This window comes from Mirounga leonina, unplaced genomic scaffold (genome assembly GCF_011800145.1).
Source record: "Mirounga leonina isolate KUSES-001 unplaced genomic scaffold, KU_Mleo_1.0 Mir_154, whole genome shotgun sequence".
In the NCBI taxonomy this organism is placed as follows: Eukaryota; Metazoa; Chordata; class Mammalia; order Carnivora; family Phocidae; genus Mirounga; species Mirounga leonina.
Window position 1 is genome coordinate 24,121,964 of NW_023270389.1, and position 26,729 is coordinate 24,148,692.

General features: G+C 44.1%; 1 protein-coding gene across 9 annotated transcripts in view; it reads right to left on the reverse strand.

Moving 5' to 3' along the window:
* The window catches only part of SRGAP2 (SLIT-ROBO Rho GTPase activating protein 2), a 224,611-nt gene that overhangs the window by 110,629 nt on the left and 87,253 nt on the right, over window positions 1-26,729 (reverse strand). For all 9 annotated transcript variants that reach the window (XM_035010191.1, XM_035010190.1, XM_035010187.1 and 6 more), the window contains one exon: window positions 26,196-26,388. In XM_035010191.1, coding sequence (XP_034866082.1) covers window positions 26,196-26,388 — 193 coding nt within the window. The remainder of the gene's footprint in view (window positions 1-26,195; window positions 26,389-26,729) is intronic.

Here is a 26,729-nt window from a genome sequence, read left to right on the forward strand (position 1 = left end):
GGGTTGGAGACAAAACTTAGAGGTCTAGAGACAAAAATCACGAGAGCACTACAGACCACATCCCCACCCAGTATTCGTATTAGGATTCAGTGAAGACAACAACCTTCAAGGCCCTTGCCATGAAAAAAAAAAAAAAGGCCCTAAAACCTCTTCAGGCCCACAGAAAACATCTAAGGAGATTTTCAGTTCATTGGTTGAGCCATTATGTCATGCCCCATACAACCAAGAGCACAAACCATACCCAAACACATGTATTCCTAAAACTTCTACAGCCTGGGTGGAGCAGTGAAATGCCAAACCTAGGTGCTTATTTCTAATGAAAACACTGTGATCCAAAAGACTAGATTGATTATCTACTCAGTTCGCAGCCCTGGTTTAAGCAACAGAAAAAATTCTACATCTGCAAGCTGGATTTCTTTAAAAAGAGAAACCGAAAGTAGGGGTTGTTTGTTGTACTATTTATCAAGGGCTTACTGTGCACTTGGCACATAGCTGGGCCCTATACTCACGTTGTTTAACTTGAACCCTACGACAGCCTGAGGAAGGGCGTATTATTAATTAACCACATTCAGCAGATGTGGGAAGTTGACTGAGAAAAGTTAAAGATCTTGTTCAAGGTCACATAGCTAAAAGGTAGCAATGCTAAAATGCAAAACCAAGCCTTATAAGTGTAGAGAAGGGTCTTAATCATTGGGAAGAATCACTACCTGTTCACTTCTCTTCCCCCTCTTCCCTCCCTACAGTCAGACTCTTAATGCAAAGAGAGTGGACAGTGGCTCGGTTCTTGAGTCACACTGCCTGCATTCAGAGCCGGAGGCTGTCGGCGGCTGTGATTTGTAGAGCAGGGAATTCAACTTTAGAAGGGGCTTTTCCAATTCTGTAATAAGGTAACAATTACCAACTAATCACGCCACACCTCCTCTGGCTTCAGAACACCCCAGACTATTAGATCAAATATCTGTCTAACCAGCACTAAGAAGCTACTTCAATCCAATGAATGCTAGAGTCCAAACTGAAACTGTTCTCTATCTGCCCCCACCCCCACCTCTGCCCCAGGCATCACACCCCTTTGCAGTCAGAATACCTAATACCTCTGTTTGGACCACTTCGGCAACATTATGTCCTCTTACTGTTCTAGGGAAATCGAAAGATTTTTATGGAAACAAATTTATATATATATATATATATATATATATATATATATATATATATATGTATATATATATATATATACACACACACACACACACACTAGCCGAGAGAGAGAGAGAGATACACATGTAATTAATCCCTTCCCTTCAAAATGTTTAGCATCTGAAAAACAAACCCAAAAAAGCGAATAGGAAACAATCCTAAATTCAAAGCTGAGTACAGGCATTCAGTGACCTTTGGTGTTTTCACTGCAAGGAAACTTTCTAATGCATTCCAAATCAGTTTCAGTTATCAAATCCTAAATAACCGAATTTACATTTTTGTTGGGTGGCAAAGTATCCATGTCCTCAGTAAGCATGGAATATATCAGGCAATTACACTTGCTTTTTTAAAAGAGTAGATCTCACAAGATCTGAACTTGACAACAGCTCGGTCTGCTTCTTATGGGTGGACATGAGTTGGTTGTCTCTATTAGGTCTTTCCTTAGAGTGCTTCACACACATAAACATGGTACTACAATTTCACAAACGTATAAACGTTCATATCTGAAATGAATAAAGTACAGTATTAGGGGCTTTTAATTGTAAAAGTGCTGATATCACAGTGCAGAGTGGGAGAGAAAGAAAGACCTGTAATATAGCAGAACATTAGTGGTATGAACAAAGGGCCAGCTAGCCCACAAATGTACACCGCAGATCACAAGTGGAGGCAGGAGAAGCAAAACCAATTGAATACCATGGAAGAGGATACAGAGCATAAATCCCAAGGGGACCCTCAGAAGAAAGGATGAGTAAACAAAAGTTAATAAAAAGGATGGACGGAAGTGGAAATCTTTTAAAATAAAAAGCCTTATGCCTTAAAACTAATAAATTTGTAAATATATTCAGAATTATATATTTATAATTAAATGAAGAGGTTCTAAAGTGGTAACACTTTTAGCGCATATCCTTCCATCCTTAGAGCAGGTGGTAGGACGGCTATTATTGGTTTCAGTGAGCAGGAGTTTTTAAAGTGTGTTCTGAGAAACTCCAGAATTACAGAGAAACACATTTCAATTTCAAACAACTGTGACACATCCATTCAAATGAGCAACCTCCAGTTAATGTGAAAGGGATCCAGATTCCCTGCAGTTGACACTATCCCAATGTCTCATGGGCTGCTAGGCGAGCTTCGTTCTGTGCGAACTCTGGAATAAAGAACCGCTGCGTGTATCTGAACTTCTGAAAAATGTCCTGTTGGTTAGAATGGATGTTGCTCTGCACAGGTTTCATTTTTTTTTTTTTAAGATTTATTTATTCATTTGAGAGAGCGAGAATGAGAGAGAGTACATGAGAGGGGGGAGGGTCAGAAGGAGAAGCAGGCTCCTCGCCGAGCAGCGAGCCCGATGTGGGACTCGATCCCAGGACTCCAGGATCATGACCTGAGCCGAAGGCAGTTGCTTAACCAACTGAGCCACCCAGGCGCCCCCACAGGTTTCATTTTTAATTCAAGCCTGTGTGCCTCCTTAGGTAAAGCTGTGCAGGTGAGCTCATGATTTAACACACAGTGGCCAAGTTCAATTACATGCCACAGAAGGTTCAGGGGCCTAGGCTGGGTTCACGGTAGACCACGGTTGGGTAGTGAGAATGCTCAATACCATCCCATCATTATCAATTGTTTTTATATGCTTATTATATATTTTTGTGCTTCCCCAATAACATTTATGAAGGGGGATGGGAATAGGTGCTAGGTAATGTTAGTGATTCAACTTCAAAACAAAAATATCCTTTTTCAAGAGCCTAGGCCAATTTAAAACTATCTCAAAATTATAATCCATCTGTGTGAATCAGGATTTTCTTGATATTGGGCAACCCAAATCAGAACCAGAAATAACCTGGATGCTGAAACTGATATAAAACTGCAACTCTGATTCATAATCCTAATTTCAATATATTTTTTTAAAGATTTTATTTCTTTCTTTGACAGAGAGAGACACAGAGAGAGGGAACACAAGCAGGGGGCGTGGGAGAGGGAGAAGCAGGCTCCCCGCTGAGCAGGGAGCCCGATGTGGGGCTCGATCCCAGGACCCTGGGATCATGACCTTAGCTGAAGGCAAACGCTTAACCAACTGAGCCACCCAGTCACCCCCCCTAATTTCAATATTTTGGGGTCATGAACACAGCCTCATTGTTCTCACTGAATGACCCTGTAATGAGTACTCTTCATAAACTTGCACTTTAAAAGTGGATTTACACCAATAAAATACTGCTTTGGATCTGCTGTATTTATGGGGATTCTGTGCACAATTTTTATTTTAAAAAAGCCTTTCAAGATAGTATTAAACTCTGCTGTATGCTTCTCGTATGGGTCCCTACTCCCTTTTCCTATTACTGAAGTGTTTCAGGCAATATTTTTAGTTCTTTGAGTTTGTATGCTTTCTTGGACATATTCCTCCTTTCAACTGAGGTGTTTTAATTAATTCATTTATTTATTTTGGGGCAGTGGCGGAGCAGGAGAGGTGAAGGGCATGTAGTAGGAGGGGAATACACATATACCATATCGGCACTTTTCCCCGCCAACACGAACAAAGATGAAACACACTTCAGGCTGGAAAATAAGCAAGTCAACGAGACGTGATTTCATAGGGAGCATATGAAGGTTCTGCTAGAGTGGTTTCCTGCTTTAACAGCTTTGCAGCCTTATTTTATTTGGGGCTGCTGGAGCCAAGGGAACTTCGTTTGGTTAGGAGATTGAAATTTGTCTTTATATCTTTTCCATCTATCATTTGTTTGTACAGTTTCTTTACTTTCCCTGCCCCTGGAGTCAGGTTGTGTAATACTTGGGCATTTAAAGAAAAGGGTCTGCATCCCTTAGGAATGTACTGAACAGCTGCAAACCTCCTCAAACACTAATCCCTAAAAAGCAGACAAAATATCCAGAAGTATTTTTCTTACTTAACATTTTTTTCAGGAGGCAGATCAAGAAAACATAATACTGCACTTGAGAGGGAATGACTCTGGAGTCAAAAAAAGAAAGGAGGCCCAGAAAGTCACAAGCTGGCTATGCCCCCACAGAAGAGATTATCATTATAAATGCATCGAAAGGATAAACCTGCACAGCTGAATCATTAGCTTCAAATCCATTAGGCCAGTTTTTCTCCTTCAACTTTAGACTATTTATGGATGTTCAACAAAACTTGGCAGCAAATGCTCCAAGGGATTTCCCTACAGTATCTCGGGTAAAGAGAGAACTCTAGAAAGGTCCATGTTGGCCTCCCTATTACACTTCCCTTTTTTGCCATATCCCCTCTGTTCTGTTTCAGTTGTCTCCCCTGTAAGATGGACACGCGCCCCGTTGGTGTACGTCTCGCTCCCTAAAGATCTGCAAAACCTCACTGTAAAATCCCAGAAGGCCTCCTGGCCGAAGGTGCCGTTTAACGAAGAACTGCTGTGCTCACAGCTCTGCAGATGGGACACGTGACACAAGCTTGACATTACCGGATGGCTGGAGCTTCTGCACTCTTCTACGGAGGTACGTTTCCTTTTGGGCCAATGGCCCCCACCTGCCCACCTACGGGGCTGTTGTGCGGCTAAAATGAGATGCTGAATGCAAAAGAATTACATCAGCAGTAAAGCACTAAACAAATGTGAAGAAATATTATTATTTTTATTTCCAAACAAACTGGGATCAGCTTTCGTCAATTTCCAACAGGCTCCTCACCAGGCCCTGGGTCAAGGCCAAGAGCGCAGCCTGCTGAAAATGCACAGCCCTTGGCCAAGAATGGTAGGGATAAGACAGCAGCAATCGGCAATTAACCAAGCAGCTGTATGTCTCTGGGAAGACGTGAGGGAGATACCAACGGGAGAGCAGAATTTAATCTTCCACTGTCCTTCCCCTACAGAACAATCACTCCTGCATTCCACACGGGGAACTGTGTGCTGAAGGAGACAGGAAGCAAGCCAAAGGGAACTCGGATCACCAGAGCCCAAGACGCTTCAGCCACTTCCTCTGAGCCCCTCTTTCTCAGAATTCCTATCAAACCTGCCAGTCCGACCACGGGGATGGCAAATATCAATCCATCTAAGAAAAATACGATTCCTCACATTCGAAAATAGACACATATGTGATAAGAGACAAAACCTGAAATGAGTTAAATACATTCGATATGTTACTGAGTGGCCGACTATGAAGAGGATAGAAAAAAGACCAAAAAAAAAAAAAAAAAAAGGTACCTGCTTAATAAAAGGGATCATTTAGTGACAGTTGGACAGGGAACTAGTGACAAGCAGGGACTCGGCTTTTTAAGCCTAAATTCCCTCCTGGCACCTTGATTAAAATGAAATGAACTGAGGCAGCCAAAGAGATTATTTTATTCAGATGAATGTTATTAGCCTTTCTGGCTTATTTTCTCTATTATGCATTTTGCTGATGCTGACAGAAGCAGACGGGCTGGATGGAGAGGCAAAGCTGCAGCGGATTTATGGTTTGACAGAGCCATGCATAAAATCAGACCCTTGCTGACCCAGATAAGCCAGAGGATGGATGGGATTTGCTGGGGAAGGTGTTAAAAGAAGGAGGGGAGGAAAAAAAAAATCACCAAGGTGGGAAGTGACTTGAAAAAGATTCTGCCTGTAATGGTGGCCGCTGGTTGTGTGACCCAGGAGCTCGGTGGCAGGCTGGAGGCAGGTTTCCAAAGACAGCAGCAGGGTGGGAGGGGGCAGGCACACTTCTCGGGGCTTATCACAGGTCCGCTTCAGCTTTGCCGGCAGTGAGATGAGGGTAGGAGAGCTCCGAGACAGGAAAAGGGCCAAAGGCAAAAATGTATATTCTATGTATGGAGAAATGAGCTTTCACATTTTCAGGGGCAAGTTCATCCCACAAATTGTCTTCAGGAGCGGAGACAGATGATTAGAAAGGATTCAAGCAGTGGTGCACCCACCTTCCTCAAAATAGCCTAAATTGTCCCCTATAATCAGGTTTGGGGGAAGTGCTGTATGGAAATGGCCTTCTTGTGGCTCTGGATTAGTTCCAGGGAGCCCAGCCACACCCCTGGGATCATGGCATGTCCACAAGCTGAGAGCTGAAGAATCTGCTTTGAAGTTGAGAACTGGACTGGCATCGTGTCTGACATCTTAATAACTATTTCCTGAATGATTATAGGACCAACGTGTCCCCCGCCCCCCCCAGGTTAGGTCAGAGAACTGGGAGGGGTTCTCAAATCTGAGCCATCGTAGACCCTAACCGAAGATGTCTCCATCAATTTATGACAGGCAGGAGACTTTGCTTTCCCTTCAGCCATCCCCACCCCACCCCGTGTTCATGGCAGGGAGAGGGAGGCTGGAGATTCTTTTAATCACTCAAGACAGCTCTGTGGACCCCACTGAGACCAGACCTGGCAGCAGTGGAGGGTGTCTACACAAGATTTAAATCTCTGTCATTCAGATTTCTTGCCTAGATTTCTGACATCTTATTGTCCAGGTCCCTTCTCTAAAGTCTTATTTCATTCAATGAACAAATCGTGACTGAGTACTTCCTAGGTGCCAGGTACTGTTCTGAGCACTAGAGATAAAGGGAGCAACATTCTTGTTTCTGACCTGCTTCTCCCACGTTTGCAGAATCTCCTGGATCTAATACATGGTCTTCTTGCTCCTAGACTGTCCATGAGCCACAACCCACATCTTATCCTGGTCTCAATGCTCGTGTGTACACTGATCTGTTGTGGAACCCTGGTCTGGCTGACAAAGATCTGCCTGCCCAGCAGCCTTCTCTATGGCTTCTGCAGACCTGGGACCTTCCTTTTGTTTATACTTTCTGTGTTGCCACTAGTGTTCTCGGAACTATAGGGAGGTATAAACAAAGAGGGTACTAAACTCTCCCTGTGTAACTCTGGGTACAATCTAAATACTAGAGAACAGGGCGCCTGGGTGGCTCAGTTGGTTAAGCGACTGCCTTCGGCTCAGGTCATGATCCTGGAGTCCCGGGATCGAGTCCCGCATCGGGCTCCCTGCTCGGCAGGGAGTCTGTTTCTCCCTCTGACCCTCCCCCATCTCACGCTCTCTATCTCATTCTCTCTCTCAAATAAATAAATAAAATCTTTAAAAAATAAATAAATAAATAAATAAATAAATACTAGAGAACAAACACTATGCACCTCACCCCAATATAATCCATAGAACCAAAGGCCTAGAAATTCATTTATGTATTACATTTGCATCCTGAAAGCCCCCCCCAAATAGGCTGTGATCATATCAAAAGGTGTGAGCTGACTAATTCACTTAAAACATCATAGCAAGAGAAAAAGACATAACAAAGGTATGATCGATGAGCAAGGAACAAAAAATATATGTTTCTCAGTTTTAGAAGATTTTATAACCATCTACATTATAGTTAACACATATCCCTTATATAAGAATTCCACAGAATAATCTGTGAATAATCTACAATTATATCTTGTTTTTTCTTCTCTAGTTAATTAAGATGTCACCAGAAACCCCGTAAGTAATTACAGCAGATGACAAACACACAGGAAAAAAAAATATACGCAGATGTGTTAACAGATTTTTTGAATGAATGAAATCTTGGGAGATGACTGAGACAGACAGCCTGGCTCACCCCTGCTAGTTCACTCCAGAGAAATACCTGTCTGTGCCAAACTGGAATGACGTCACCCAAAATCCACACACTTATTTTCAAAGTAGTAACCACTACCTTGGGAGCAGGCATCTCCCTGGCACCAGGCATGAGCTGAGAAGCTTAATCTACGGCCAATAACTCCTGCCTGGCAAATGGTGCATAAGCATGCCAAGTACCAACAAGCCACTTGGGAAGAAAGGGTATCCCTAAGTTTCAGACCTCCCCCTCCCGAATACCTGTTAATGGGATAATGAGTTCCCTTACATGGCTCACAACAACAATGAAGAAGGAGGAATAAAGAAATAGCACTTGATTCTTTGAAACTACAGAGCTAAATGGACTGAAGTCTAAATAGTCATCAGATCAGCCTCATGCATTGCTATCAGTTCTCACGTGGTTTTTTTTTTAAGATTTTATTTATTTATTCATGAGAGAGAGAGAGAGAGAGAGAGAGGCAGAGGGAAAAGCAGGCTCCCTGAGGAGCAGAGAGCCCAATGTGGGGCTCGATCCCAGGACCCGGGGATCACGACCTGAGCCGAAGGCAGATGCTTAACCAACTAAACCACCCAGGCACCCTCTCATGTGTTATTTTGATATTTATCTTGCCTTATTGGAAGGAAGTCTCTTGAGGACAGGGTGTATTTTGGAATAGTCAATGAACATCTATCACCAAGAAATGGGCAGGTACCTAATCAACAGTAACTACTGACAAATGCCACAATCACAGAAATCTTGTAAATGTTGAGCACAGTAAAACAATTCATGTAGTGAATAGTTTAGTATCTTCAGCCTCCATCAATGCTGCCAAACAACTGTGGTAGCATGTATCTGGGTGGTTACTGAGTGACTGAGTTTGTACACCCACCGGCTGTGTGCTCTAAATGACAGCATGTTATTAACCATGCCGACACTTTGCTGGCAAAATTTTAAAGGTTTGGGTGGAGTAAGAGATGCTCTGGTCAATTTCCAGGTTAGCAGGTGATTGAGTTCTACAGGTCTGTAAGGAATCCGGATGAACGATGGTACCCCGTCCCAGTGAGGTGGTACTCTGCAAAGCACCCTGAACCATGCCTCTGACCTAGAGCCTAGTCTTAGCTCTGCCACTTGCTATAGCCAGGTAATCTTGCATCAGCCAGAGAGGCACTCTGGGCCTCAACATTTCTTTAGCCACTTAAAGAAATAAATGGGGACAGCAGAACCACCCCGCCTAACTCACAAGGCTATTGTGAAGATCAAGTCAAACAAGGTGATGCCCATAAAAAAAAGTTCATAAACACTGAAATGCTCTACATCTACACATCAGTATTGTCATCATTTGTTATTATTGTTATAACTATTATTATCACTTGACAGTCCATGCAATGGGTTCACACCCACAAAACAAAGTGGCTAGAGTCATGTCTGAAAAGACAAACAGGTCTCAAAATTCCCAGGCCTTACTACCCAAGCTTGCAATGAACTTGGCTTTATCAATTTTATACTTCATCGGGGCACTAAAGAGGAATATATTTTGTTGTTACTAACTTATCAGCTGGGTTCTCTGGAAACTTCCCAACTCGGTGACTCTCCTATGCCCAACCTAGAAGAGAATTTAGAAGAAAGACTGTTCAAGTGCAGAGAGAAAAGCCAGAGGGTACAAAAAGTAGCATCATGGAACGTCAGATCTAGAAGAGACTTTTTAGGTGGTCTAGAGTCTAGACCTAACATCATTTTCTAAACGAGGAAACTGAGGCTCAGGTGGTAGAGCAGGGCAAGAACCTAGGTCTCCTGAGTAGCCATCATTTTCTCATTTCACGGTGGTTGTTGCTCCATTTCAACTAAAAAGCCCTTAGCATCTGTAGGGCCCTGGTGCTGAAAGAGTTAATGGACAATGCTCAGCTGCCCGAGCCCCGGAGCACAGAGCTATTCCAAGACAACACATAACCGGAATACCAAGGGTCCGTGAACCCAGAGGGAACAAAACTGCTGGTGCTTAACGGCGCCGGAAAGCATGTTGACACACTGCATGTGGTTACACATGAAAGGCAAGTGACTAGGAAAAGCAGTTTTGAATCCCACCCCATTCTAATTTGGGACTGGCTCTGGGCACCTACTGAAGCCCTGGGCCACACCCCAGCCGCTCTGTAAAATGACCCTGGAGTTCCTTCCCTCTCTGCTCTGTGGCCTCAGTTAACTCCTTCTCTGCTTCCAGCAGAGCCAAAGCACTTCTTAGAACCAGAGGACTATCAAGGGAAATCAAGATCCAAGAGAGAAAAATCCACGGGGAGATTCTCGGTGTGGATTCAGATGATAGCCACTAATATCTGCCATCTCCAAGGGAGTGTGTGGCCTGAAGCCTTGAGCAGCCAGGCCCCTAAGTCTGAGGGTAGCTTAGAAGTGTGAGTCTCCAGGACCCCCACATCACTGTGCATCAGAGTCACCTGCGGTGCTTTTTTAAAATATGGATTCCGGTGCTCCTCTGCCAGAGATTCTGCTTCCCTAGGGGTACAGTGATGCTCAGGAATCTGCATTTTATTTTATTTTTATTTTTTGAATGCTTTATTTATTTAAGTACTCTCTACACCCAATGTGGGGCTTGAACTCACAACCCTAAGATCAAGAGTTGCACCCTCCTCTGACGGAGCCAGCCAGGTACCCCAGGAATCTGCATTTTAAATACACATCCCAGGTAATATCATGCACACCAAAATTTTAAGAACCAATGCTCTTAAAGCAATGTTTTTCAAACCGGGATACAACCTATTCGTAGGGTTAATAAATCAATTTACCAGGTTACCACCCAGAATTCCGCAAAAAATGAAAGCAAAAACAGTGGGACATAGCAACACAGAACAAAGTAGAAAATATCAGAGTACAACACAGAGAGCAAAGACCTACAGGGATTGTTTTACAAAAATGCTGTTCTCAGTTATTTAAAAATACACCGTGAAATGTCTATACATGTGTGTATTCCAGCTTGTACTACAAAATATTTTTATAAGATCTTTTTTAGGGGTGATTACATATCCCAGATCCTTTTTGAGAAACTAAGAATTCTCTTCCAAGTATTCTCCAAAGAAAGGAGGGAAGGAGGGAGGGAGGGAGGGAGGGAAGTGTTATGTACATACACACCGTAACATATGAGTCATGGGTCCCTGAACTTTGAGAAGCTCAAGCCCTGACGACTTCTCTTGAGGATACTCCTGACAGCAGCTTAGTACTCTGGTCAGAGTGGGCACCTGACAATTATTGGACTGCGCCAACAACTTTCTCCTGAAGCTCTGTAAATGACTACTAGTATCTGCCTAATGCACGTGTAAGATAAGTGGCCCACCATGTTGATTCTCTTTCTCTCAGATTCAGGGTGAAAAGAAATGTTGAAGTTCAACAGTGTTCCTCAGAACATTGGGAGAAAGCTGTTAGCAAATGGGAAGAATGAGGAGAGCAGTACTGTGGGCACAACATCAGGGTTTCCCAAGGAACATGCTCCCTGTCTATAGCACTGCAAGGGAAGGCTGTGGGACTGGCGCCTTTCTGCACCCCTACCGATAACGTCAGCAGAGGAACATAAACTTTATTCCCAAGTTAGTGACTTCTTTGACCAGTAAATGCACACATATTTATAAACACAGAGACCCCAGCTTCATCTTCTCTCTATGGCCAAAAGGACAGAAATTCCTCAGCCCTTATTAGGAGATTCAAAAAAGGCACAGACAATGAGAAAAAGAGCAACAACCCAGCTTGATCCTCAATGTGGTCTCCTCCCAGTGGCTAAACCTACCTGCAAAAGAGAGAGGGAAATTGGGGGCAAAGGTTTTAGAAACCAACCCCTGTCCAATAAGGCACATATAACGTGGAGAGGGGTCAGGAGAGATGGAGAAGTCGGGCAGGGAGGACTATTAAGAAGACAGAGAATCAAACCTCAAAACTATTCTAAAATTTTCTGATGCTTTTCAGTAACTTGTTTTCATGTGGTGGAAACTGGCACAGCATCTAGGATGCTTTGAGTCCATCTGTTTTTGAACTTAAGCTGAAGGCAAGATTCAGAACAGATGGATTCAGCAGCACTGACCATGTTATATGTGTCTGGAGGAAAGAGAGAAATAGAGCAAGTGTGTGGGAGATGGAGGAAGAGTTACATGGGGCAAAGGAAGGGGAATATGGAACCCATCCCCAGGCAGAGAGGAGACAATGGCCAGGTCAACATTGGTGCAAAAGAACTTTTAGAGAGGCCAGAGCATCTGAGCACAGAAAGCCGAGGAGAAGAAACAGTGAGGGCGTCAGAACAGGGAGCCAGCAAACAGGCCAGCAACAGGGCCAAAAATTCTGTAAGTCTGGCTATCAGTGAGCAGTATCCTGCAGCTTCACCTTCAAAGGACCAGATCCAGATCGTCCAACGTACAACATCAAGCATATTACATGAGTTGCTGGTCATCAGCCTAGAACTGAGATGAGAGGGGGACTCTTGATTCCCTAAATGCAAGAGAGGTGTTCATGGAGAACAGCAGGGAGAACATGAGAGAAAGTGGCGAGGGTCATAACCCATCCAGTGGCTTTCCCACAGTCACGGTGGGCCCAGCAATGAGGGGGACATGGCCTGAAGATGGTCCTCAGTGTCCACCCTGTGTCTGGCCTATGGCCCCAGCACTGACTTCTGATAATGCCCTAAGTACATCTATGGATAAGCAGGTCTCTCACTTCTCCCAAGGCTGCTCAAACTCTACTCAAGAGAAAAGATTTGTTGGTGAGAAATGTCCATCAAGACCTCATTCTGAAGGGGAAAAAATACAATACAAACAGAAATAAATAAACCAAATGGTATTTCAAACCAGTAATATAACCACACTGAAGGTCTGGAGGTTGGACGAGAAGGAACTGACAGCCAACTTTTTGAACCCTGTGTTTTGGTCCTTAAGGCTAGAAACAAACAAACAGACAGACAATACCCTCTAAACCTATATTAAAGTCTAGTTAGTAGTCGTCTTCTTCAGAGGCATGTGTTAGCCGTTCTGAAACCATCTTGTGTATATCCTAGGACTGAGCAATTAAATACATATATGACAGATAATGGGTGCCAGATTTCTCACTGTTCAGAGAACAGGGTTATAGATGTGGAAAAGGGAGAAAACAGAATAAAACATGTGGTGATGGATTGGAACTGAAGATATTGATGTGCCTTGTAGGCTTTACTAGAAATAAGCATATAGATAGACAGATAGAGAAGTATGTGGGTATACGCATGCATGCACACACACCTGTTTACTGCCTCTGTCTGCTGACAGGGACTATAAACAGTGGTAGTGTAGTAACAAAGAGCACACCTAGTATCCGTGGTTTCCAAATACCATTCACCATTAAGAGGATCCAGGGCTCTTGGAAGAAAGGGCTTCTAAAGTGAAGCAAGGAAAGTACAAGATGAGGCTAGAACAACTTTTTGTGCCAGAAAGTTGAATGGTGGGGACACGTCAAAAGGACACAGGAACCAGCTTGAAGGGGCTCCACTAGCCAAGCCTGGAATGAACATCAAAATAAATAAACGTAGAAGGATTATAACCTATTAGGGGCACCTGGGTGGCTCAGTTGGATAAGCGTTTGCCTTCGACTCTGGTCATGATCCTGGAGTCCCTGGATGGAGCCTGGTGTCGGGCTCCCTGCTCAGCGGGGAGTCTGCTTCTGCCTCCCCTCCCCAGCCCCTGCTCCTGCTCTCTCACTCACTCTCTCAAATAAATAAATAAACTCCTTAAAAAAAGGGGGGGGATTATAATCTGTTGAATAAAAGCAGAATCCATGAGTCCAAATTGATATACACAAATAACTAGACAAATACCTGGGGGAGATGGAGAAGTTCTTCCTTACAGCAGAATCCCGACAGATAAATGTAGAAAAAAATGATGGAGACTAGGAAAATTACCATTTGGTAACCATCATCATAATAACTGATTCAAGCGAGAATCATCACCACATGTTACAACTGATAGGTGGAAGTTTTGAAGAACAATATGATATTTACATGGTCTCAAAGCATCTCTCCAAAATCATGCATTAATTACAAAGCATAAACTAGAATAACTTTATGGTAGAGAAATCTGGCAGACACCACCCTAAGCAAATGATCAAAGTTAACATCACCAATAGTGGGAAATCATCAGCCAGTGACTCCTGATATAATGCGCTGAGAATATAACATCACTCCAACGGTATTCCCGTCCAAAGCACATGACCTAAATGTAATCATAAAGAAATACCGGACATTATCAGAGACACCAAATTAGGAGACATTCTACAAAATAACTGAGCTGAATGCTCCCCACATGAACTACAATGAAAGAACTGGAAACCCATTCCACATCAAAGGAAACTAAAGAGTCAAGGCAACTGAATGAAATGCATAATCCTGGCCTTTCTTTGGCCAAAAAGAAAATTTGGGGAACAAATGATAAATCTAAATGTCTGTGGATTATATAATATTATTCTGTCAATATTTATACCCTGATTTTGATCACTGTACTGGTCATTATGTCATAGAACTACCTTATTTTAAGTGAATACACATTAGAGTATGTGGAGGTAGAGGGGCATCATGTCTGCAAATTATGCTCAAGTGTTTCGGAAAAAAAATATGTATGTGCGTGAGTTGGGTATGGAGAGAAAAAGAAGTAGAAAGCAAATGTAGTAATATGTTAACACTTTCAGACAAACTGGATAAATGACAGAAATTCTCCAACCATTCTTGCAACTTTTCTGTAAGTCTAAAATGATACCAAAAGCAATGTTTAAAGATCCCATTCTGGACAAAAGTGAAAAGAAATCCTTTCTCCCATCTCTCCTTTGGCACTAAATATATGCTACTTTGTGTTATCTTTTTTTCATATAAACCTCCTGTCTTCCACATGACACAATGAGCCTCCAGAGGGCAGAAGCTGGGTTCTATACCGCTCTGTGACCCCGGCACCTGCCGCAACCCATCAGTCATTACTGATTATGAAGATGAAGCCAAGTGTTTATGACCAAATCACATATAATATGGGTGACTTAAAGGGTCACTCAACAATTCTGGCTCCTCAACCTTGCACTCTTCACCTTCTCAGAACACACACGCACAACCTTAAAATATTTCACATTAAATGAGAACCTCCATGAGAACAGTGGCTTATTCCTCTGTGTGTATTTAATTCCTAGCATAGCCCTTGGTGTAGACTAAGTGCTGAATAAACGTATAAATTGCTGAAATGTACAGGTGAACCTCACTTAACAGGACTGGTGTTCACCAAAACTTTCTATGTTAATGAACAAAAGGGCCAGGAGTGCATTTGTTTTCCAGAAGAAAGAAAAGCACAAGGATGTTCTTAAGCCCCCAAAATAATAAGTGAGCTTATCAAAGATTTTCAAGCCAATATTTCTGACTAGAGTGGCTTGAAAACTGGCCCAGACCTGATAAATTGCTTTTTTCGTTTAATTAAAGGTGGGAACTTTTCTAAAGTCTTCTCTAATTTGGAAACAAGAAAGCCTACTAAAGATGTATTATAGGGGTACCTGGCTGGCTCAGCCAGTGGAGGGTGCAACTTTTGATCTTGGGGTCGTGAGTTCAAGCCCCCCACATAGAGCTTACTTAAGAGAGAAAGAAAGAAAGAAAGAAAGAAAGAGAGAGAGAGAGAGTCAGAGAGAGAGAAAGAAAGAAAGAAAGAAAGAAGGAAAGAAAGAAAGAAAGAAAGAAAGAAAGAAAGAAAGAAAGAAAGAAAGAAAGAAAGAAAGAAAGAAAGAAAGAAAGAAAAAGAAAGAAAGAAACGATGCATTATGTATCTTTTTTCCATGTGGTTTCCCTGAACTAGGCTGTAAAGTAGGTGTTCTAAGCACTTAGCATCTAGCCAGAAACTCAGCATGTGTGTTTCAGGGCTGGGAGTGGCGTGGGGAGAAAAGACGCCTAACTGAACTCTCTACAAGGAACATTATCTTCATTTATTTCCAGTGAATAACGTAACAGAGACCTGGCAAACCCAACACTGAAAATGTACATGAATAAGGTTAGCAGCCAAGACAAAGCCCCTAACAATACCATGTAATCCGTACGTTATAAGAACCCGAACGGCTTCAGGAGGTGCTAATGGAAAAGTCTCTGTGGCATGCCCACCTGAATGTCGGTGTGCGTGTGTACGTGGGACTCTGTGGCTGGGAAGGGCACACGTTTCCACCCACGACCAGATAAAACAGAAGCAAGGAGGTGGCGGACCAATCGAGCCCATGTATAAGAAGAGGGGCTGGGAGGAGTGCAGAAAGTCAATACACCTAGGAAGCTGGATCCTTCTTTACTAGGCCTGCCGGCCTGGCTTCCCTGGTTCTCTGTCAGAGTCCACTAAGGAGCGTGGGCTCTGTCTTGCAAAGGAACTGTCTCGGGCATCATTTCCACCTGTATGCCATAGAATCAAATCCATCCGACTTCCTCCTTTTGCTAAATCCTCGAGATGCTGCCTATAAATTCAAAGAATTTCAAGCACCAACAGAAACCCCCACCCCTACCCCCAGAACACAGTAGTTCTGAACATCTGTTGTTTACAAGGGTGCAGGCTGAGAGCTGCCAGACTTGTTCCACAACCTCTCCTTCAACACAGAGGCTGCTAGGGAGGGATGTCTGAACTTCATGCAAGGATGCCCTGTCTCGACCGCTTAAGTAGAAATCAGCAAACACAGCTCAGCATCCTACCGTTGAAGATAATCCTACTTTGTTCGATTCATTTTCTAATCCTGGTTCTTTAACCAGCTGTACCCAAAATATGTTAAGAAGCAGAGCTGTGCTCATTGATCTTCCCTTAGTCAAAAACCCGAGGGGGCAATGATCCAGTGATTGGTGGCGATGTAAAAGGACAGGAGGTAGCAGAAAGGATGATCCTTTTTCAACTCTGAAAAATTCAAACCCTCCTTTTTTCTCATTCTCCCTAAATCCTTCATTAACACTGAGCTCTTCCCATATGACTCTGTGTCTCTTCCCAGCATGATACTTCAGCACAGCGAAGGAATTAGATATTAAAGTCTTTACTTCAATTAACTTGGGACCAAATCTAATTGAGAACATAACTGCTATCTTTTACCTTTCCCTGCCTAAGCCAAGCACGAGTCCCTCCCGAGTAATCTACCTTCCCTCCCTTCCCGGTGACTATTAGAACCTGCCGTAGCCGGGGTCCTATTTTTAGATTCATGTGCCCATGCGCATATGTGTTCTTATTATTCTCTGTCAGCCTGTCTGATGTTCCCCATTTCAATTATGAAAAGTCCTTACGGCAGAGTCTGTCTTTTCTTCTTATCTTGTAAACCCTCCCACTTAACGCAGTCAGCTCCCAATAAAGAGGACATGCCTTTTGCCTTTAAAAGGGACCGGGATCAAAGTCAATTCATTTAATTGGCTGTGAATTCCTGAAAATTAAAGATCCTTCGAACCAGACACACATTGCTTCCTGTGTCTACCACGGAATTATTATGGGACTTACGAGAGCCAAGAAAACAAATACTGAAAGTTCTCTGCACCCCAGCACTGTTGTTAAGGGACACGATCAGCGGTGTCTGGCTCCAGCAAGCTGAAAGCCTGAGGTGTGTCCTGCTAGCATTCCAATGGCAGAGCCTGGGAGACACAGGAAGCCCTCGGGAGTCTCTAGCATCCTCCCAACTGCTCATTAAAGCATGTTTTGCTCCCAACTGCCCTCTATCATTCCCTACCCTGAAAGGATGATACAAAGCCATGTATGCAGAAGTGTAGGCGCTTCTGTTTGGCCTCAGGAGACAACCCAGTAAACCACAATCTGTTATGCTCACGACTGAGGCTTGTACTGCCCTGGTCGGCTGGTACGGAGGGCAGCCACGGCATGAGCTGACCAGGACTGGCACGTTTTCATCCAGCCGCTTGCAGTCGGGACCTCAGCACATACCTTTATGGAAACCCAACGATTTGCCAATTAGACATCAGAGGGGAGATAAATTTCCTCCTCTTGATGATTATGAGCCTGGATATAGAAGGAACATGCCAGGGTTAACTACCTGGTTCAACGTAGCTCATGACACCTTGTGAACATGACAGCTTACAAGACAAAACGTGCAATTGCTTGAGTTTTTATAGGAACTGGACGTACAATTATGTAGAGTCACCTAACTGCATAGTTCCTGCCCAATGCAGCCATATCATAAAAATCAGGAGGGAGGATGAGTTCTGTCATTCCCAAGGACCCACACACAGGGGTCTCTGAGGAAAAGGGAGGCGGACAGGATACTACCTAGGGCCAGGCTTAAGAATGCTTCACTCTGCACAGGGACTACACAGTGAATCTCATCCACCAAGGTTTTACCTGGGATAACTATGTTCAGTCCCATCTCCTGAGGACAAGAGCAGCCACTGCTATTTACATGTGCTAAGTGCTGTCCCAAGGTCTCCACCTTAATTCCCTTACTCAGCAGAACAACCCCATGAGGCAGGCACTGTTATTACCCTGAATTTACAGACAAGGAAACTGAGGCAACCAAGAACCTTCATCTAGAATCATCCAGCTGGTAAGTGGGAAATCCAGGATTGCAAACCCAGGAAATGTGGTTCCAGAACCAGGGATCTTGACCTCCATGTTACCCTCCTTCTGTGGTCATGATAATTACATGAGTTACCATTTTTTTGAGCATCTAGTAAGTTATAGGCACTAGGCTAGTGCTTCACATATATTATATCTAACCCTTAAACAACTCTTCAAGGTGAATATTACTCTCTACATTTCATAGATGAGTGAACTGAAGCTAAAAGGGGTTAAGTGACTTGCTCAAGGTCACAGGGCTATAAGTGGAAGAGACAGGATTCAGACCCAAGTGTGTCTGGATTAAAGCTCTCAACTTTAAAAATAAACAAATAAAAAACAATAAAGCTCTTAGCTTTTACTACTAAGTCATAACGCCTCCCAAAGAGCTTTCAAATGAATTCTTTCTCTGTTCCAAAGACTATCCAGCACCCTGTCTTGCTGACCTCCACCCTGCCCCCCCAAATTGCCTTCTTGTGTCTCTTCTATCCTGCTTTGTCCACGTGTGAGGAGACTTCCCAAGTCTTCCGAAAAGGATCCAACCACCACCTAAGTTCTGTACGGACTAGGCCAGCACGACATTCACCAGGGGACCTTGTGTTGGTTTCTAAATAAAGGCGGCCTGAGCCATGGCAAAGGGAAGCTCAATACCAGATGCTACATCTGGGCAAAATCTTCCCCGAGGGAACAAACAGCTCCCAAATATGTCCTGGTCCCAGGAAGTGAGGGGTTGTCCCTTCTGGCAGCTTCATGCTTCCTCCTCCCTCCCTCCTCAGAGTCAGCCAGTACTCGAGGAGGAACTTTCTGGTCCACCACCCTTTTCTGATTTGCAATCACAGCTATAACAATCTCCATGGCCAACTGACTCTGCTTTTCAACCCAATGCTATTCTGTGAGGCTGATGAACAACTCTGAAGTTAACTCCAGGAAAAATGCATCGACGGGAGGTGACGTAACTGCAGAAATACTGTGCACAAATACTGGGCCCAAGGCCAAGAACATGGACTCTACAAGAATTTCTCTCTAATTAATTGTGTACCTAACCTCCCACTGAAAGGCATATTGCAGGTTGAATGTCTACCAGATTCCTGAGATACCTGGGTCCTGCTCCCTCATCTCCCTTCCCATGGTTGCACAACTCATGATCAGCCAAATAAGCGGGTTTACTTTCCAAGTGTATCTCTTTAATGTCCTGCTAATTTCATGTTAGTGAGAATAGGATATTGTCTTGCTCCTATCCCCAACCTAGCTCAATGCCTTGTCCTCAAAATGTGTACTGAATGAATGCACAAATAAATATATCTTTTAAATCACTTTTCATTCTCTGCAATCTGAGTACCACCAACAATACAAAGGATGTTTCCCCCCTTTTCCTCCTAAACCCTTAATGTTGGAAATCAGACCATCACCTCTCTATGAATATGCCCAAGTATCTACCCACACAACCCAGACTTCAGCCCTGAACACAGCCCAGATCTTTAGCCCTGAACACAGCCATTCATTTTCTGTCAATGTCTGCAAGTTTTAGTTTCAATATCCCTCCACTATCTTAAACTTAACATCCGAAAACCAAATTTCTCACATTGTAGCCCTTCAAAAACAACTCTTCCTAACTTTGGTATTTCTGTTAAAGGCACCATTAATCTACCAGTCACCCAAGTCCAAAAGAAACTTCACAACCCTCTTTCTTTTGTGCCTCCAAGCTCACTTGAAACCTGAATCCCATCTGTCAGCAATTCCTGTAGCTTCTTCCTGCACCAGGTGTTTTCCATCTGTCTCTAGACTATACTCCAGGAGTGTAGGGGGGCAGTATCCTTCTTGCCTGGCATGTGTCTGTCACATGGGATACATACTTGTTAAATGGTCCGAAGGATCAATTTCTGTTCTTTTCATTCCTACCATCCCACCCTAATTTAGATCCTTATTATCTACTGTGGCAACGGGTTTCACTGTCTCAAGTTTCCAGTCCTTTAGCAATTCACCACCATTAAGGTTAAGGTTAAGCTTCTGTAAGAAGAGCTCATATCTCAGCTTGGACACGAGCTGTTCAAACCTTCAGTGGTTTCCAGTGTCTATTGCATAGCGCCGAATCTTCATCGAAAGTCAAGACCCTCTACTATATGGTCCTATCTACCGTTGTCCAATTCCTCTGTACACAATTGTTAACCAGTCCACTTGCTGCACCCCGAAAAGCACTTTGTACTTTCCTCCCGCTGTGCCCCTCCCTGCCTACAACATCCTCTCCCTCCCTCTTTCCCTCTCCATCCATCAAAATCCTGTCCATTTTCTTCAATGTCTGGTTCAAATGCCATTTCCTTTCTGGAAGTTCCCTGACCATATCAACTGCACCACATCCCTTCTGTAGCACATACTTGGTCCTTACCACATGTTGCCTCATACTGAAGATGTGTTATTGTATTCGGGGACAAGTTATCCCTGACCGGACTATAAACTCATCTGGGAAAGAACCACTACTTCTACTTCTTTGGATCTCCCCCCTCTAAGAGTCTAGAACAATACCTTAAAAATATTCAACAAATATTTGTTGTTGAGGAAAAGGAAAAGCTGGAAGAAAGAGATGTTGGCTGTGGGTTTTAAAGTAGCATAAGGTCTCTGGGAAGAACACAGCAGGATAGCAGCAATGCAGGAGTATTCCTCTGAAGATTCGACAGGAAAAAAAAAAGAAAAGAAAGAACTGAGCTATTAAAAGTAGGAGATCAAAACCAAGTGAGCTATGACTGAAAGGTAATTTACAGCAAGTCTATATAAGAAGAAAAAAAAACCACAGCCAACGCATTATCAATTAGAGTCCTGCTGGGCAATATTAACACAGATTCCACTTAAAAGAGACAATCAAAGGCTCAGCAACAAATAGGAATACATTTATACTCTTCAAGGAGCCAAAGAAAATGCAAGAACATCTTCCCTAGGAAGACTTCCGACCCTCACATAGTATTTTATCTCTGCTCTTAATCAAACCAGGCGGATAGAATTTCGACATGAGCAGGGTTCACCCACAATTCAAAGGGATGGCGGAAGCCATGTTCCCTATCTTAAACAAAGCAGAATACGGTAGAATCAAATCAACGCTAGGTAGCTGTATCTGCAGCATGTCTCGCTCTTTCTGTGGGGGAAGGGGAAGAGAAGGAGTGTGATGGGACCGCAGGGTCAGACTTTGCAAAGGAGTCAGAGCTGTGAGGGCTTTAATGAGGGTGTTTGCACAGAGCACAGTGCGGGAGAGGACAAAAGGTGAGCAGGAGCAAAGCAGAAGAGGAAGCAAAGCCCAAGAGTGACCAGCTAATGGCTTCCAGGGTAAGAAGTTGTCCAAAGGAAGAAGAAAAAAGCAGCTCAGCAATGTTTGTCCCTAAATGCAGTCACTTAAAACTGTAACCGAATACCCAACCGACCCGAGTGTGAGAGGCTGAAATCGAGCCAGGCTGAGAAACTGGCCTGGAAAAGGGCGGGGTGGGTCCATGTAGACGGACTTCGGCCCTGGCCACCCTACCCCAGGCCGACTTGAAGAGTTTCCACGGCCCTGGGCGCGTCTGTCCAGGGCTGCCTCGGCAGCTGCTCTCCTGGCAGCGCAGGGAGACAAATCCATGGCATGGCTGGGCCAACAGCTGCTACAGCTCCGGGGGAGGTGACGAGTGCCCGCTGAGACGCTCTGGGCAGAGAATGAACTATTCTAGGGATCAGCCCGAGAGTCAGCAAAATCGAGGCTACACTCCACCAGCGGAATGAAAATACAGTACATCTGCCACTCCAGAGACCCAGGAAACCCACAGCCCTTCTTCTGTCCCAGCTTCTCTCACTCGGAGTGCTTCTTGCCCTCACGTTTCTATTTCTGAGGGCACGACTTCGGGTCAAGCCCATGTTAACCTTAGGCTCACTGCCATACCTTCTTAACAGGCCTCTGGCTTCCCCGTCTCTCTCCTCCAATTGATCTGTGGTGTTGCCATAGTTACCTTCCCAAAGCACGGCCATAATTAGGTTCCTTGCTCAAAAACTATCAATGGCTCCCCACGCTTACAGAATAAACCCTGTCGCCTGGCACTCCCGGACCACTATGATCAGGCCCCTACCAACTTTTCCAGGCTTATTTCACGATTGCATTTATTATGCCTGTTCTTCAGCAAAACAGATGAGTTACCCACCAGCCTTATAACTGTTCCTTCTACCTAATATGCTTCCTCCCTCCACCTTTCTATCTTCCTTCTATAACTTCTGCGTTGTCTCAATTGAATTCAGCTCACAGGACTAGCACCTAGCACCTGCACTTGTATTTTCCCATTTCCCAAACACTGAACTTCACCTTTGTGAAGCCCCGCCCAGTCTGCAACCTGAAGAGATGTCTATTCTCTATGCACTGTAGCATTTTGTATGGATGGGTGGACATGGTCTTTCATAGACGATATGGCAAGGCTGCAAATAGTCCCCCCACTATGTTTCCTCTTCTCCTATATGAACAGAAACTGTACCTTCTGGTCTCCCCACACAAGAACCCAGAGGGCTCACTACTATGCTATCACATCAAACCTGAACTCCTCGGCCTGCCTGCCCAAGAGCCATTATTTGGGGTCTACCCCCCTTATCTAACCTTATTTTCCACTGCTTTTGAAATGATCTGTATTCTCATGATATTTTGCTCAGACCTCCACTGAAGGTTTCACGTTACATTGTTCCCATGTCTCTCTTCCCTGTTAGCCAGGATTCCAGAGTGTACCTTAGCTCCCAGAGGAATCAGCACAGAGCACAGCACCCAGTAGGTACTTAAAAGGGGTTTGGTGGGTAAGCAGACTGTCACTGAGGATAAAATCAGACAGGAAGCTATTGAAGCAAACTAGCCATCAAGTGACAGCAAAAGGAGTGGAGAAGTCCCCCTCTTACACGCTCTTAGAGCTCCTTGTACTTCTGTTCCACAACACTTAGCTCAACTCGTCTAATTGTGTGATCTGTTTAACGTCCGTGTCCTCATCCTGTGTAAGTACCCTGCGCCAGAGGCAGCGCTTGATCCTGGCTATAGCCCAAGGCACCATGTCTGGCCTGAAGGAGTTCAAGGAATGTGCCCTGGACATTTGTTGAAGGAATGGAAAAGAAATGTCCTTTTAACGAAGCTGGACCCCTCCCTCGTCCCTGTACCCCCTCAGCAGCCAACACTCCCGCTTCCCTCTTGCCGGCACACGCTGTCCTCTGCTACACAAACCTACCTTCAAAGCCTCGCCTACCTTTAAAGTCCCACTTGCTCCATGAAAACTCTCCTGACTGTTCCAGATCCTTTATCTATCTCTGATGATTTATCTCTGACCTCCCATCACATCTATATTCTACACAAAACCAATGATTTCTTAATGAGATCATTATTGCTTTGCTCTCTAGTTGCTTCTGGTATTAAAAATCTTTTCTCCCCAGCCAGATATGGCCCCCTGTAGAGACACACGATTAACTTCCCTTGTATCATCCAATGCCTGTACAATACAGAGTACACAGATGGCTCTTAATAAATACTCATTGGTTGTTTGGGGGAAGATGAAGCCAGGTACCAGCTTTTGAGAAGGGAAATCAATTCTTCCAAAACACCCTATTCCTTGTATGTGATCTTCATCAGAGCAATTCAGCTGACTTAGAGATGAGCACATCTGTACTTTAATTTATAGTAAATATGTCTTGAAGCTGAAAATATGATAGTACTAAAAATCAAATGCTATTTTAAACTTAGGAGCAGCTTACCAACAGAATAAATCCAACTTTGAGTCATTTTTCTAAGGCAAATGATTTCTCTCCCAAATCTTCATTTATCATATACTAAAATAACATTTTGTTCTCTCAGGATTGCTTATTATAAAGAGAATAGGACTTGGGAAAGATAAGGAGCTCTGAGGACAAAACATCTGGAGGAAATTCTCATTCTGGCTCATACTGAGGGTGTCATCTATTCTCCTCAAACTTAGCCTCCATATTCACTGTTCAAAGCTGGTTTGTAAAGGATAATTTGTGTCCCAAATTATTAGAGTGATAAACAAAAATAGAAAATGGGGGAAAACAAGATATACTTGGCATCAGTTCCTACATTCATTCATTCATTTACTCATCCAGTAATGTTTAGTGAGCATCTATTATATGCCACATATTAGACTAGGCACTGTGGGAGGCTGTAAAATGAATCAGAAAAGCTTACACTGTCCACTAAGGGAAGAAAATGAAAGGCAGACAGTACTGAATGCCCTAATAAAAGAACAAATAAAATACTGTAAGAATTCAGAAAAGAGAGAACATTCTTTCCTCTGGGAGAATCAAGAAATTTTCTTGGAACATGATGCATCTGAGATGGGTCTCAAAACATAGGTATGTCTTTGACATGCAGAGATGTGAAGAACGGGAACCTAAGTTCAAATAACAGGACGGGCAAAGGCCCATTGGAGTTAATCTTCTATTTGGCTAAGGTACAGTAGAGGGGAAAAAAAAAAAACAACAGGAAATAAGGTTAGAAAATTAGTCAGGGCCAAATGTAAAGGGGCTTGAAGAACAAGCCAAGGCATGTACACCTTTGTGAATAGAGCAGAACTTCTCAAACTTTAAAGTGCATACCAATCACCTGAGTCTCTTGTCAGGGTGGATCTGGGGATGAGACCGGAGATTCTGCATTTCCAACATCCTAAGTGGTGCCAATATTGGGAGACCACACCTTGAGCATCAAGAACATAGACAGTGGGAAGCCATTGCACAGAGAACCCACCCGATCTCCAATGTGTTCCAGGAAGGCTATATCTGGTAAGAGTGGATCGGGCAGACTGGAATGGGGAGAAGCCATTTCTGGACCCCAACACTGGTTGTTCGTTAGAATCATCTGGAAAGCTTTTACACCATACTGTTACCCAGGCCCCACTCCCAGAGATTCTGACTTAATTGCTCTGGAATGGGGCCCAGATTTCAGCATTTCAAAAAAGTTCTCCAGAGAATTCTAATGTGAAGCCAGAGTTGAGAACCTCTGCTGTGGATGATACAGTGAGTAATGTGATCATTCAGACAAGGATGATGATCTAAACTAGGGCAATGGCAGTGAGGACAGAGTGAAAGGGCCACTTGCATAAAATGCTACACAAGGAACAGACCGTGTGAGCAGTGAGTCAGACGTATGGTGACAGCATCATTCATTTCTTCCAGTTAAAGACAGTTTGGTCAACTGGTTAAGAACACAGACTCTGGAGGGCGCCTGGGTGGCTCAGTCGTTAAGCGTCTGCCTTCGGCTCAGGTCATGGTCCCAGGGTCCTGGGATCAAGCCCCGCATCGGGCTCCCTGTTCAGTGGGAAGCCTGCTTCTTTCTCCCTCTCCCACTCCCCCTGCTTGCGTTCCCTCTCTCGCTGTGTCTCTCTCTGTCACGTAAATAAATAAAATCTTAAAAAAAGAACAACGACTCTGGAGCCACACTGCCTGGGTTTGATTCCCAGCTCTGCTATTGATTTACTAGAGGTGTGTGTGTGCGTGTGTGTGTGTGAGAGAGAGAGAGAGAGAGAGAGATCTTAGGCAATTGCCTTAACTTCTTCAGGATGCAGTTTCCTCATCTGTAAATTGAGGATACAACAATGACCAACATACAAACTTGTGGAGATTAAATGAGTTCTCATATATGTAAAACCCTTAGAACCATGTTTAGCACACCGGAAGTGCTCTGGAAGTGTTTGCTGTTATTATTAGCACGGTCCACCATCTCTTGGGACCCCTCCAGGATCCCGACCTGCATATAGGACCCATCTGGAAAAGGAGAAGTCCTTGAGGGCTCTCAACCCTCAGCCAATTTGAAGTCCCCGGGGCACTTTGCATGAATGCGCACAGATCTAGGTGGCACACCCCGCCTCACCCCCCTCCCCAGCCCCATTCCCAAGATCCCTGCGAGAAACGCCACAGGGTCCCTACTTGAACTGCTGGTCCTTGGTGCTGCGCGTCTTGGCCAGGAAGCGCTCGGCCAGCTTCTCCAGGTTGCGGGAGTAGTCCATCTCGATCTCTGCCTTCTTCCGGAAGAAGTCCTGCAGGTCCTGCAGCAGCTGCACCCGGAGCTCACACTGCTGGTCCAGGCATTTCATCTGCTCTGTGAGCTGGGCACGGATTTCTGCAAAAGAAACAAAGTCAGACCGTCAGATGGAGGTCCCTAAAAACAAAACGGAACAAAACAAAAACATAAGGGGGCACCTGGGTGGCTCAGTTGGTTAGGCGGCTGCCTTCGGCTCAGGTCATGATCCTGGAGTCCCGGGATCGAGTCCCGCATCAGGCTCCCTGCTCGGCGGGGAGTCTGCTTCTCCCTCTGACCCTCCCCCCTCTCATGTGCTTGCTCTCTCTCATTCTCTCTCTAATAAATAAATAAAATCTTAAAAAATAATAATAATAAAAAAAAAACAAACAAACAAACAAAAATAACCCAAAAACATACATACCCACATTTACCCCTTCCAC